At 36.6% G+C, this 15,570-nt stretch overlaps 1 protein-coding gene across 5 annotated transcripts in view; it reads right to left on the bottom strand.

Annotated features, from left to right (window-relative positions):
* Positions 1-15,570, bottom strand: part of HEATR5B (HEAT repeat containing 5B) — a 106,113-nt gene that overhangs the window by 63,729 nt on the left and 26,814 nt on the right. For all 5 annotated transcript variants that reach the window (XM_031008176.3, XM_031008179.3, XM_055377717.2 and 2 more), the window contains exons 15-18: positions 15,306-15,469; positions 14,422-14,597; positions 11,423-11,528; positions 7,573-7,763 (exon numbers count right to left, since the gene is read on the bottom strand). In XM_031008176.3, coding sequence (XP_030864036.2) covers positions 7,573-7,763; positions 11,423-11,528; positions 14,422-14,597; positions 15,306-15,469 — 637 coding nt within the window. The remainder of the gene's footprint in view (positions 1-7,572; positions 7,764-11,422; positions 11,529-14,421; positions 14,598-15,305; positions 15,470-15,570) is intronic.

The following is a 15,570-nucleotide window of genomic DNA, read 5'->3' as shown; positions in this document are numbered from 1 at the left end:
AAAAGAGATGAACATTACTTTAAAAAATAAGCTTTATTGAGACTCACATACAATATTCACCAACTTTAGGTATACAATTAAATTTTAAATGTATACTAAAATATACAATTTAATGAGTTTTGATAAGTATACAGTATGTAACCACCACATAATCATTAGAACAGAGATGTCCAAGATGAATATGAGGGGTCTTCAAAAAGTTTATGGAAACGACACATTATGCAAGAACTACACATGGATTTCAACATTTTGGGGTACCAAAATAAACTCGTACTAACTTGTTATAATATATCTGAACAGGACCTAGTTTTAGGCACCAAGAAGGATAAGAACATCAGTTTGAAAAGTGCCCCTATCAGAGCAACACAAATTCTGCTAAGGATGAATTAAGAACAAACATCAAATTTATGGTGAAGCTTGGGTGGAAGAATGGTGAAATCACCGATGCTTTACGAAAGTTTGTGAGGACAATGCCCTCAAAGATATCAGCAGTTTACAAATGAATAGCTCATTTTAAGAAGAGATGAGGCAGGCCGGGCACAGTGGCTCATGCCTGTAATCCCAGCACTTTGGGAGGCCAAGGCAAGTGGATCACTCGAGGTCAGGAGTTCATGACCAGCCTGGCCAAAATGGTGAAACCCTGTCTCTACTAAAAATACAAAAATCAGCTGGGTGTGGTGGCACTTTCCTGTAATCCCAGCTACTCCGGAGGCTGAGGCAGGAGAATCACTTAAACCAGGGAGGCAGAGGCTGTAGTGAGCCAAGATCGCACCACTGCACTCCAGCCTGGGCGACAGTGAGACTCTGTCTCAAAAAAAAAAAAAAGAAGGGATGAGATAATGCTGAAGATGAAGCCCACAGCTGAAGACCACACCCATCAATTTGAGAGAAAATAATGCATCTTATCTGTGCCCGAACTGAAGAGTATTGATGATTAACAGCAGAAATAATAGCCAACAACATACATATCTCAACTGGTTCAGCTTACATAATTCTGACTGAAACGTTAGAGTTGAGCCAACTTTCCACTTGATGTGTGCCAAAACTGTTCTACCCAAATCAGCTGCGGACAAGGCAGAGCTTTCAATGGTAATTTTAAACAAGTGAGATCAAGACCCTGAAGCATTTCTTTAAAGAACTGTAACAGGAGATGGACCATGGCTTTAACAGTATGAACCTGACACAAAGCACAATCAAATCAATAGATACCAAGAAGTAAAAGTGGTTCATTCAAAGCAAAAGTGGACTAGTTAAGAGCAAAGGTCATGGCAACAGTTTTTTGGAATGCTTAATACTTTTTGCTGCTTGACTTTCAGAAGGACCAAAGAACAATAGCATCTGCTCATTATAAAAGTATTTTGAGAAAGTTAGCCAAAGCTTTAGCGAAAAAATAACTGGGAAAGCTTCACTAGAGAGTTCTTCTCCAAGGGCAATTCTGCAAGAATTTCAATGGAAACTCATTAGACAATCACTTTACAGTCCTGATTTGGCTTCTTATGACTTTTTTGTTGTTGTCGTTTCCTAATCTTTAAAAAAAATATTTAAAGGGTGCTCATTTTTCTTCAGTTAATAATGCAAAAAAGACTTCATTGACATGGTTAAATTCCCAGGATTCTCAGTTTAGGGATGAACTAAATGGCTGGCATCATCACTTACAAAAGTGTCTTGAACCTGATGGAGCTTATGTTGAGAAAAAAAGTTTGTATTTTTATTTGTATCTTTTCATTCTATTATTTCAAGAACTTTTTGAAGTCCCTAATAGAAGCCACATATGTAATTTAAAATATTCTAGTCGCCACACTCCAGAAGACAAAAAGGAAACAGGTGAAATTATTTTTTTTAAATAGAAATGAAGGTTTTAGAGTCCAGGCTGGTCTCAAACGCCTGGCCTCAAGTGATCCTCCTGCCTTGAAATCAATTTCAATACATTTTATTGAACTCAATATATCCAAAATATTAAAATATCAAGATGTAATCAATATACCAAATTATTGAGATATTTTACATTCTTTTTTTGAACTAAGTCTTCAAAATCCAGTATGTATTACACACTCATAGCGTGTATCAATTTGGGCAAGATACATTTCAACTGCTCAATAGTCGTATGTGGGTAGTGGCTGCCATATTGACAACACAAGATATAGGACATTTTCATCACCACAGAAAGTTGCCTTAGGTCCCTTTGTTGTCATATTCCTTCCCCCAACATCCTGGCAACCACTGAGCTGTCTTCTATCATTATAGTTTTACCTTTTATATAGTTTCATACAAATGAAATCAGATAGTACCTAGTCTTTGGGGTCTGGATTATTTTACATAGAACAATGCTTTTAAGATTCATCCAATTTATTGTAAAAGTAGTTTGCTCTTTTTATACAGCTGAACAATATTCCATTTATGAATACATCACTATTTATCTATTCAACCATTGATAATTGTGGATACTTTCCAGTTTTTGGCTCTCATAAATAAAGCTACTATAAAAGTTTGAGTACAAGTGTTTGTATGCACATACATTTCATTTCTCTTAGGTAAATACCTAGAAGTGGAACTGGTAGGCAAAAGAGAAGCATATATTTACATTTATAAGAAACCATCAAACTATCTTCCAAAGTGTCTGTAACATTTTGCATTTCCACTGGTAATATATAAGAGTTCTTAACCTACCCTTTGCTGAGATTTCAATTATATGCATGTTACACAGCTTGATATTGGTCCCAGAAGTCACTGAGACTCTGTTCATTTTTAATTCCAGTCCTTTTTCTCTCTACGCCTCATTTTTGATAGTTTCTATGTCTTCAACATCACTGGAATGATCTTTTCTCAATTTCTGTGAATTTTGGTCTTAATTCTAAGCTGGTGTAAGATGTCAATACGCAAATACAGCTGACTGACCTGTTTTTCCTACCTCATTGTCTAACCTTCTGTAAATCCTATCCAGTGCATTTTTTCATTTCATACATACATTTTACATTTCTAGGTTTCCTTTGGGCTGTTTTTACAAATTCCTTTTCTCATATCATGCTCAGGTTTTCCTGTACTTCCTTGAAAATGTAAAGCATATTTATAATAGCTCTTTTAATATTCTTATTTGCTAATTTCATCTTTTTTTTCATTTCTGGGCCGTTTCTATTGATTGATGTTTTCTCCAAGTAAGAGGTTTTATCTTTCTGCTTCTTTATGTGCCTAGTAATTTTTGATTGGATACAGGATATTGTGAATTTTATGATGTTGAGTTGCTCCATTTATTGTATTCCTTTAAATATTGCTGAGTTTTTTCTGGGATACAGTTCAGCTACTACTAAGAATCAGTTTGATTTTCTCAAGGCTTGCTTTTAAGCTTTTTTAGGGTGGGTCAGGGATGTTGCTCCCATTACTGAAGCAATATCGTTCTGAGGGCTTCACCTCAGGAGGTCTTTCTATTCTGAATAGTGGGAACACAAAATATTCTCAGCCCTGTGAGTTCTGAAAATTGTTTCACCTATTCCCTTTTGGTGGTTCTTTCCCTGGTCTTGGGTAGTTTCCTTGTATTCTGCACATATCAGTATTCAGCCAAAGACTTTAGATGATCCTTCTGTTCATTGCTCTCTCCCTGTGCAGCTCTCTCCTCTCTGTTATTCCACCCTACACATTCTAGCTACCTTGCCTCCCCAAATTGCAAATGCTCTCTCCTCAAGTTTGGGTTTCCTATTTCTGTACTTAAGCCTGGAAACTTTCTTCAAGCAGTAATCTGGAGCATCTTTAGTGTTCCCTTTGTTTCTTTCCCATTCCTAGGAATCACTGTCCTATGCTGGCTGTTGTCCAATATCTCAAAACTGTTGTTTCATTTATTTTATCTGTTTTTCTAGCAATTTAAGACACAAGGGTAAATACAGTCCCTGTTATTCCACCACTAATGGCAGTTAAAGTCCTGTACATTCTTTTAATGTTTATCTGAAAGAATAAGATTTCATCATTTTGTTCATATTTAACTAGTAATGTAGAGATTTGAAATGAAGCTAACATGTAAACTTCATTTTGAACAATGGAAAGGATCAAATAAAAGAAGCTATGAAGGAATACTTTTTTAAGCCATAAAATACTATGACTCATAACCACGTACCAATACAGTCAATTACTATTAGAAAACAGAACAAAATACTACTAGGAACAAAGCACCTAAATTAACAAAGCAGCCTAAAAAGCAATTTTGGTTGTATTTTCAAAACTTTATTAAAACTCTTAATAAGCTATCCACAACCAGACTTCTGGCAACCTCATTAAAAGTCAAGAGATGGGCCAGGCACACTGGCTCATGTCTGTAATCACAGCATTTTGGGAGGCCAAGGTGGGTGGATCATTTGAAGTCAGGAGTTTGAGACCAGCCTGGCCAGCATGGTGAAACTCCACCTCTACTAAAAATATAAAAATTAGCCGGGCGTGGTGGCAGGTGCCTGTAATCCCAGCTACTTGGGAGGCTGAGGCACAAGAATCACTTGAACCCGGCAGGTGGAGGTTGCAGTGAGCTGAGATTGCACCACTGCACTCCAGCCTGGGCAGCAACAGGGAAACTCTGTCTCAAAAAAAAAAAAAAAAAATTGAGAGATGAATAATCATCCCCAAGACTCTAGTTGGCCAGTTTGCCTACTGCAAACTAAAGAAAATTCTAAGTGCTGTCACAGAACAGATGTTAAGAAATGTGGCAGGCTGGGTGCAGTGGCTCACGGTTGTAATCCCAGCACTTTGGGAGGCAGAGGCAGGTCGATCACCTAAGGTCAGGAGTTCGAGACTACCCTGGCCAACATGGTGAAACGTTGTCTCTACTAAAAATACAAGAATTAGCTGGGCATGGTGGCCTGCACCTGTAATCCCAGCTACACGGGAGGCTAAGGAAGGAGAATCACTTGAACCTGGGAGGTGGAGGTTGCAGTGAGCCAAGATTGTACCTCTGCAAAAGAACCAGACTCCACCTCAAAAAAAAAAAAAAAAAAGAAAAGAAGCTGGGTGTGGTGTCTCCCTCCTGTAATCCCAACTACTCAAGAGGCTGAGGTGAGAGGGCTGCTTTACCCAAGGAGTTTGAGACCAGCCTGGGCAACACAGCAGGATCCCATCTCAAAAAAAAAAAAAAAAAAAAAGAAATGTAGCAATGAATGAAGTGAAGTAGGTCTATCTGTAACATTATTTTTAACATAATATATCCTTGGATAAGTAATCTTTACCTCTCTAAGCCTCCATTTCTCTATCTAAGTGAAATTATTATTATTCCTAAAGAGCAGTTGTTTTGAGGAATAAAGAAGTTAAGAATAAATGCAATCTGTGAATTCTAAAACATTACACAGATTAGAAAGTTACCTTTGTGTTATTATTTCTCAAAAAGTAACAGGTTAGTGAACCTAAAGCAGAATCAATGTTCACAGCGATAATCATCTCTTCACAGTAAATAATCTTAGACATAAGAATATACATTTCTCAGAGGTCTCAAAGTGACTTTCAATTGAATGGAAATAAATTCAACTATCAAAGATTTTTATTTTTATCCAAACTGGGTCTTAAGCAATTGAAGGTACTCCCTATTAACCTAGAATGGTTTACAGAATGATTCCTGTCTTAATTTCTGTGAATTTCTGTCTTAATGCTAAGTTAGTATAAGATTTCAATGTGCAAATATACAAGACGGACCTGTAGCTATAGATGATTTTAGCGTTTCACAGTCAGATATTATATCAGAAGAGATGATGTTGATGAAAACAGTCTAATATAATGAGGCTGTGAAAGACTGGTTTTTCCAAAATACAGCCAGATTCTGCCAAATCTAAGACACCATCGTTTTAAAAAATGTACCATTACTTTACATAGCAGTATAAAAGAATTAAAATGCTGACAAATATTATGACATTTCATACAGAATTTCAGAAAAATCCCAGTTTTAAATAAAATGTGAAAAAATGGGTAACAAAATCTTCATAATAATTATTTCAGATCATAATGATTTGAAAAAGATAATGAAGGCAAGCACTGATAATACTTGCAAACAACTAAATTGGACGGGTATAAATAAATGAAATGTCCTTGCGTTTCATCAAAGTACAAAATAAATACAGTATCCTACAGATATTGAGGACACATTTTTTTTTTTTTTTTTGAGACAGAGTTTCGCTCTGTCACCCAAGCTGGAGAGTAATGGCACGATCTTGGCTCACTGCAACCTCCACCTCCCAGGCTCAAGCGATCCTCCCATCTCAGCCTCCCAAGTAGATGGGACTATAGGTATATTCAACCATGCCCAGCTAATTTCTGTATGTTTTGTAGAGACAAGGTTTCACTATGTTGCCCAGGCTGATCCAGAATTCTTGGGCTCAAGTGATCCACCCACCTCAGGCTCCCAAAGTGCTGGGATTATAGGCAAAAGACAACGCGCCCAGCCAAGGACACATAAACTAAAACTCCTTGTAATTAAAAAAAAAATTACCCTTCAAGAGCTTTCTAAAGAAACATACTCCTACTTCACCTGTTATGAACAGAGCACAAACCATTAAATGGATAACTAAGATTGCTTCTATCTTTTAACAAATATTTAATAAAAAGCTATTTCATAATCAATGGCAAATATTTGGAAAGAGGAAAACTAATCTATTGCTAGAAAATAGCAGCAATCATTCTGCAGAAGATTAAGTGTCTGGTTATATTTTAACTGTCTTTTGCCTGCTCATATTATCCTTAATGCATTAGGGCATTATCGAATAACCAATCAAATTGCCATTTACAAGTCAAGACAAGGAAAGCTATTTACAGATAGGCAATAATTCAGAAAATACATTTTCTTCAGAACTACTACTTCATAGCCACTGCTTCATACTCTTTTGTTAATGACCATGACATAGTTTGCTATATTTAATACTCTATATATATGATAGCTAAGAATGATATAATTTACATAACACAAGTGTCAGTTCTTGACAACCCTTGATTTTTAATTTCTCTACTTATGCACTTGATTAACAAGTCAATAGTCACTAATAACTGCAACTCATCATCTTAATGAAACAGTCACTAATAACTGCAACTCATCATTTTAATGATACTTATTTGGGTCTCTGAGATCACTCTTTATAATTAATATATAAGTGAATCCTTAAAACCTGATGCTTAACTATTCTGTTTCAGGCATAATTTAAGAGATAAACTTGGTAGCAGTTAGAAAAAGAATGGCTTATTCCAAAAAGTGGGTAATTAACAGAAAGAATAAAGAGGGACAAGGAAAGGCAGGGAGGAGAGAAAATGACGTCAGAGCACCTCTTCAGTGAATACACATTAACAGAGAAGTCCTTATTAACATTTTTCTTGATTTCATTAAGTAACATTCAAGAGCTGGATTAGAAGCCCTCTCCACGCAGAAAGTATCTAACATATTACAACTTTCCCAGATTCTAGAGTTGAATCAACTGCTAAATTAAAAATGGAGATCATTACAAAAAACCCACAAAATATTATCACATGCTGTATACCATGTGGAAAACATACACTCCAGTTAATTATTATTTAAAAGACATCTTTGCCTACATATGAAACTTGTTAGTAAAGAAACCCACTTACTTGTCAAAGCTATATTGGGCCATTCTAGCAATAAAAGTTGCTTCTCCAACCACCTGAGCCATTCTTCCAAGAGCTTCCCCCGCTGCACAACGTAAGATGGGGTTTGGGTTGTCCAGAGGACCCATAACCAGTGTCAGGGCAGATTTACGAACTTCCTCAGGTCCTAAAGTACTTTTGTTTTCAGCTAAGCCCTACATTAAAAAAAAAAAAAAAAAAAAAAAAAGACAACAATTCATAATTCATTATTTATTTATTTATTTTTTTTAAGGCAAGGTCTTGCTCCCTTGCCCAGGCTGGAGTGCAGTGGCACAATCACTGCTCACTACAGCCTTGACCTTCTGAGCTCAAGCAATCCTCCCAGCTCAGCCTCCTGAGTAGCTGGGACTATAGGCGCATGCCACCCTGCTGGGCTAATTTTTAAAAAGTTTTTGTAGAGACAGTGTCTTACTAAGTTGCCCAGGCTGGTCTCAAACTCCCGAGCTCAAGCAATCCTCCTGCCTGAGCCTCCTAACGTGCTGGGATTACAGGCGCACCTGGCCTCGCAATTCATATGAAATAAAGGAAAAATACATGCTGCAATCTTTCTAAAATATACATACATCTTCATAAGTTATTTTCTTCAGCCAGTTTTCACATGTATATACTAATGTCTAGAATCTGTAACTGTTCAATTCACAGTAATTACTTTCCTAAATACGATTTCAGAACGTGATCTATAACATGGCCATAGTCTGACTGGCCCTAAGAGACACTTGCGGGGAGTGTCTCTATTCAAAGACTAGTACTTAAAAGTTACTTCCATATATTAAGGACACTGTATTACTAAATCAACCATTATTTAACTGATTGAAATTTATCACTCTAAGGAAACATTCTCCTATTTCACCTGTTATGAAACAGAGCACAAACCATTAAATGGATTGGTTCTATCTTTTAAGAAATCTTTAACAAAAAAATGATTTCAGAATCAATGGCAAATATTTGGGAAGAGGATATTTGGAAGAGTATTTCATACTCTTGATAAGTATGAAACTGAATAGTTTATATAAAAATTTCACAGAAGACAATTATATGACTTAAACAGTATAATCAACATACATCTAAAAACAAAATGAGGCGAGGCGCGGTGGCCTAGGCCTGTAATCCCAGACTTGGGAGGCCAAGGTGGGGAGATCACGACATCAGGAGATCAAGACCATCCTGGCCAACATGGTGAAACCCCATCTCCACTAAAAATACAAAAAAAAATTAGCTGGGTGTGGTTGCACTTGCCTGTAATCCCAGCTACTCAGCAGACTTAGGCAGGAGAATCACTTGAACCCGGGAGGCAGAGATGAGACTGCAGTGAGCCAACATCACACCACTGCACTCCAGCCTGGCGACAGAGTGAGACTCCGTCTCCAGAAAAAATAAATAAACAAACAAATGAGGGGGCCGGGTGCAGTGGCTCACGCCTGTAATCCCAGCACTTTGGGAAGCTGAGGTGGGTAGATTATGAGGTCAGGAGATTGAGACCATCCTGGCCAACATGGTGAAACCCCGTCTCTGCTAAAAATGCAAAAATTAGCTGGGCATGATGGCGCGTGCCTATAATCTCAGCTACTCGGGAGGCTGAGGCAGGAGAATCGCTTGAACCTGGGAAGTGGAAGTTGCAGTGAGCTGAGATCACGCCACTGCACTCCAGCCTGGCAACAGGGCGAAACTCCATCTCAAAAAAAAAAAAAAAAAAGGTAAAAATAGTAATTAGTAACTGAATGTTGAAGTAGTTTGTTCATCATATTAAATGTCACTCTCTTTGTTCTAGCTGTACTTACCATCCTGGAACTTTATTTATTTATTTGAGACCAAAAATCTATGTCACATTGCGTGGGGAAAATGTTAACTACAACAGAGGCATTAGCATATCTATGAAGAAAAGTGTAATCTGCACAGCAATATTACAGTTGGTTCACTATTCTCCCAATCACTGAAGGAGACCACGACCACCCCACTCCTTTTTTAAAAAACTCACAGGTCCAAATTAGTTGATGGTCTCTTCATAGAGTATATACTAATGGTTATATAAATGGTCCAAACCTGTATTTCTTCTGCTTTTTTTTTCTTTTTTCTGAGACAGAGTCTTGCTCTGTCCCCCAGGCTGGAGTGCAATGGCACGATCTCGGCTCATTACAACCTCTGCCTCCCAGGTTCAAGTGATTCTCCTGCCTCAGCCTCCCCAGTAGCTGGGATTACAGGCGCCTGACACCATGCCTGGCTAATTTTTGTATTTTTAGTAGAGATGGAGTTTCATCATGTTGGCCAGGCTGGTCTCAAACTCCTGACCTCAGGTGATCCCCCCGCCTCGGCCTCCCAAAGTGCTGGGATTACAGGCATAAGCCACCATGCCCAGCCCCAAACCTTTATTTCTATAATCAATGCCTATATATATCCTTTTTCCCTGATGTTTACAAAATATGACTTAAGCATGACCTAAGACATGTTCATGCAAACACATATTTGCTACCATTTTATTTTAAAATAAGCTTAGCACTGAATAATATAAAAAGTATTCAAACACTTTATGATAGAGTGCCTAGTATGATGCACGAATCCTGTGAGATAGGCAAAATATTTGTAACAGTGGTCCCCTCTTTTCCACAGGGGACACATTCCAAGGACCACCTTGGATGTCTGAACCATGGGATTAGGAACCTGATTGCTGTCAATGGGAACTTGTTTCTGTTCACGCCTTCTACTCACAAACTTAATGCCTTTTCAATTTTAACTAGGCACTTATCACATACCATGGCCATGATTTTTGTAATTTGCGATGGGACAGCAAAACTAACACAAATTCCTTTTTCCTTCTTCACGATTTCAGACAGATTTGTTCTTCCTGTAGATCTCAGCAACTTTGGCATATGATATTATTTCTTGCCTTCTTAAGTTGAGAACTTTCTCTTCCTCACTTAAAGGAAGCACTTTACAGCTTCCCTTGGGCATATCCAAATTGCCAGAATCACTACTTTTGCACTTTGGGGCCAGTATGAAGTAAAATAAGGGTTATCTGAACATAGGTGCTGCCACATTGCAGCAGCCCATCTGATAACTGAGACAGATGGTGACCAAGTGACTAACAGACAGGTAGGGTAGAAAGTGTGGAATCACTGGACAAAGAGATGATTCTCCTCCTAGGCAGGACAGGGCAAGATGGAACAGGACAGTACAAGATTTTATCATGCTACTCAGAATGTTGCACAATTGAAAACTAATAAATTATTTCGGGAAATTTCCATTTAATATTTTCAAACCACAGTTGACCATTGGTAATTGAAACTGCAGAAAGCAAAACTGCAGATAAGGAAGGGACTACTGTATTCCTCTTCATACCTGTAGAAACTACAACTCAAAAAAGGTTAAAAAAGTTTAAAGAAATTACTCTGGACACAAACCTAGAGTAGCTTAATGAGAATGCAATCTCTAAATGCAACATTCTTTCAATTATGTAACACTGCCTCACATGATTTGTGGCCTAAACCACAGATCAAGCTTCAGCTCTATTTAGTTAACCTTCAGTACAATATCAGATTTCATTCGTCAAACATCTTTGAAAATTCTGAAAGAATTTATTGGCACTTGTAAAATCTGAAGTTCAAATTGAAACATAAACTTTAACAACACTAAAATATAAAACATTTATTTAACTACACTGAGCCTAACATAAAGTTTCAAGCAATTTAACTAAGCTAACATAAAGGCACAGTTACCAAGTGATAAACATATAAACATTATAATAATCTTGCTATGTCTGGCTTATTAAATGCATTAATTAAAAACTTATTTCAGAATAGTATCTATTAAAAGTAAATACCTTTAGTGCACTAAGAACAGCAGTAAATATGTTAAGCTGCACAGCCTGCTGGCGGACACCTTTAGCTTGTTTAACACATTCAGCAAAGTGATCCAACATTTGTAATCTATAACAATAGGAAAAAAATCACATTAGTGACAAATTTTATTCCAATATGGCTCAAAAACAGATAAGAAGAGTACAAGTTAATTGTTTAGCAAATAATTCCCCATGCTATCTCTTTTCTATTTCATTCCCACAGCTAGTCCAAACCAGATCTCCTTCTCCCAAAATATTATATGGACATGCGGTTATTACATGGAACAAGAAAAGAGTTTCAATTAACAAAATAAGGTCACAATTGCAGTGGTCTTCAACATTAACGGCACTGTCCAACAAAGCGCCTGGCATCTAGTAGATGCTCAAGGTTTCTTGTACAGATAACAATCATTAATTATGTATCTCCGTGGAAGATTTTTAAGTTAGAAAATTTTAAATGTAGTGTAATTTTTTCCTTTTTTAAAAATACTCTTAGAATAGTACCTCATGTCCTAGCCTCAAAAGCTTTTGGGAAAGTTCAAAAAAGATTTAGCTTTGGCTAATTTTTTTAAATGTAAAAAACCAGAAGTGAATTGTTTTTTATATTAATAAAAAAGAATCAGTTTATAAAAAAAAAAAATCCATGGCCATCTTAGATGATTTCTCTTTTTTTTTTTTTTTTGAGATGGAGTTTCGCTCTTGTTGCCCAGGCTGGAGTGCAATGGCGCGATCTCGGCTCACCACAATCTCCACCTCCCAGGTTCAAGTGATTCTCCTGCCTCAGCCTCCCGAGTAGCATGTGCCACCACGCCTGGCTAATTTTGTATTTTTAGTAGAGACCGGGTTTCTCCATGTTGGTCAGGCTGGTCTCGAACTCCCGACCTCAGGTGATCTGCCCACCTCGGCCTCCCAAAGTGCTGGGATTACAGGCGTGAGCCACTGTGCTCTGCATTTTTTTTTTTTTTTTTTTTTTTTTTTTTTTTTTTTTTTTTGAGACTGAGTTTCGCTCTTGTTGCCCAGGCTGGAGTGCAATGGTGCAATCTTGCCTCCCTGCAACCTCTGCCTCCTGGGTTCATATGATTCTCCTGCCTCAGCCTCCCGAGTAGCTGAGACTACAGGTGTTCGCCACTACACCCAGCTAATTTTGTATTTTTAGTAGAGAAGGATTTTACCATGTTGGCCAGGCTGGTCTCAACCTCCTGACCTCAGGTGATCTGCCCACCTTTGCCTCCCGAAGTGCTGGGATTACAGGTGTGAGCCACAAGGCCCGGCCCATTTCAGAAGATTTTGATAAAAAGAGAGTGAGAGAGCATTATTCTAAAAAGAAATGATGTGAAACAAAGGAATCCAAGGAAGTTGGATTTAGTACTAAGACAATTATGACCTCAAGTTGGTGATAAAATCTCCCTGAGGTCGCTGTAAGGATTTAAAGCTCAATTTATACTAGTCTACAGGTCTCAGGTCCCAGGTCAAAGCATTATTCAAAACTCATATGAAGATACAGATTCAGATGTACGTGTATACATGCACATTTTGATGTACTTTAAAAAACTTTTAAAAGTAAGTACCTTTTGTGCACTAAGAACAGCAGTAAATATATTAAGCTGCACAGCCTGCTGGTTAAAAACCAAAGTAGCATCAGTTCTTGCTTTTTACCTTTTTAATTTAACATTGTATCATAAGCATCTTCTATCAAAACACTGTCTCTACAAAAATGGACTTTCTATTATTCACTTCTGCTCCTACTGTTGAATATGTATGTTATTTATTATATGTTTATATTTTTAATAGAATTTATTTATTTATACTTCATCTTATTCTATAAAAGTGATCATATAGAATTGAGATAATCCTGGATTTCAGTTATAGCTTTCATAACTAGTTGTATAACCTTGGGTAAACCAAACTCTTAGATATGGATTTCCTTAAGATTTAAAACCAAAATGTTGAAATAGATGCTTTATAAGATTCTTCCACCTTTAACATCATTTAACATTTATGTGGCAACCAAATGTTCTTAAAGATATTTGGGTAAAGTTTCATATTTAAACTTTTTTCTCCTCAAATTAAAAAGCAATTAATAAAGTAACCTACATATTTAAAGATATCTTTTTTCTCCTCAAATTAAAAAGCAATTAATCAAGCAACCTACATATTAAAGACATTTTTTATTTTGTAATTTTTGTAGAGATGAGTGTCTCACTATGTTTCCCAGGCTGGTCTGAAACTCCTTGCCTCAAGCAATTCTCTTGCCTTAGCCTCCCAAAGTGCTGGGATTGCAGACATAAGCCACCACACCAGACCCAACAATACTTTTAAGGCATTTTAATTTTGTAAAGCTTTTAAGTTATCTGTGATGGTCTTGTATTAATTCATTTCTGTTTTCCTTTTGGGAAAATCACAATATACAAACTGTCTACTAAAGCTAGGAATAGTGTCTGTGGATATAGAATATAACAAACCAAAATGCTTCTATTACAAAAAGAACCAATTATGTTAGTTTGCAAGTTCTAGACTTGAACCATCTCACAAACGTTATTAGGGAGTGGAATTTTCATCCATTTACTTCCTCAACAACAAAGTCAACAGGCTTAGCAAACTGATGTACTTAATTAAAGATATAGTCAAAACCTATGTATGAACTAGCAAACAAACTATTATAATGCATTTTTTTTTTTTTGCCAACAGTTGTCATTCTAGCATATATAATGAAAATTTTGTTATAAAATACAGTCCACAATACAACAGATATCACATGCTAGTACACAGGGTCAAATCTTACATAAAGTCTCAAATTATGTGCAATTTGCGTGCAATTTTTTTATCATGTATGTGTCACTTACGTTAGTAAATCTGTAAGAGTACTGTTTAAGTATTATAATAACTCACTTTATTGCAGAGTTAAGTGGGATGAGAAAATCTACTTTTTGTTTAATATAATATATATTTAACAAAAATTACCTGATTGACTTTATACTAACCGGTGTTTATAAGAAACATGAGGAAACACTACACCAAAAAGGGCCACAGAAGCATCAATGACTGAGACTCCGAGAGGGAGGGGACCAGGTACTGCTTCTCCAGCAGGTATGCGTAAATAAATAGAGGAAGGATCATGCTCCAGAGCCCCACTTCCAGAGGCACTGTTTGGCTGGAGCTGCAAAAGAGTGAAATAAAAATTATTCAAAATCTACTTTAGGAAATCTACTTATTAAACATTGGGAATGAGGATTACAGCAGAGGAGAAAGGAGAAAAGGCAACAAAAAAAGAATGATTGGATCCGAACATTTGAAAACAGATCAAAATGTAATTTGGTCAATAAAAAATCATCAGTAACACCTTATACAAATTTTAAGAAAAGCTTTATTCATTCGAAAACATGTTTACACCACCCACCTTATTGTGTGAACAATATACACAAGATCTTAATCCCACAAACAATTATTTTAAATGGGGCTTTAATCACTCTTTTTAAAAAGTACATAACAAATAATGTATTCAGTGGGCAAAAGTTCTAAATCTTCAACCTACTAACTCATTCCTCTCCAACCTGTCACAAAACAAAACAAACTAAAACAAAACAAAATACCAATAACCAAAAAGCCAGTTAAAACTGATCTTTATCACAGCCACCACAAGGTATCTAAATACACAGAATATTAAATAAAGACAATTTGCCAAATTCTCACTCTTCCTGTTTAACTTTTTTCACTATCTACCACCAGGATGCCATCTTTAAGTGTCTAAGAACACCAAATGGGGATTAAACCTTTCTATACACTATTTTCTTTTTAAGTGACAGTGTGTAATAGGACCATTGTTTCAGATTAAGTTAGTATTTCATTTTCCTCTATGGTTTATTACCTGGTCTTCAATTGATTTATGATCAGTTTCCTGAAGCCAAGAACCAAGAAGAACACTATCATCATAATGGCAGAGGGATCTGAGGAGGGAAGTAGTTGTGTTGGCTGAGTTGTCAGTCAAAGTGAATTCCGCTACCAGTTCTCTAAGAAGTGCATTAAAAGATCCTAAAAAACAGAACTTCAGATCAGATTAAAAAGAATAATTTTTGTGAAAATTATAATCATTGCCCACAAAGAGCTGCAACATGTTCAACAGGAATAAAATA

The sequence above is a fragment of the Gorilla gorilla genome, chromosome 12, assembly GCF_029281585.2.
Source record: "Gorilla gorilla gorilla isolate KB3781 chromosome 12, NHGRI_mGorGor1-v2.1_pri, whole genome shotgun sequence".
In the NCBI taxonomy this organism is placed as follows: Eukaryota; Metazoa; Chordata; class Mammalia; order Primates; family Hominidae; genus Gorilla; species Gorilla gorilla.
Note: the sequence above shows the minus strand (reverse complement) of the source record. Positions and strands in the feature narration are given on the sequence as shown.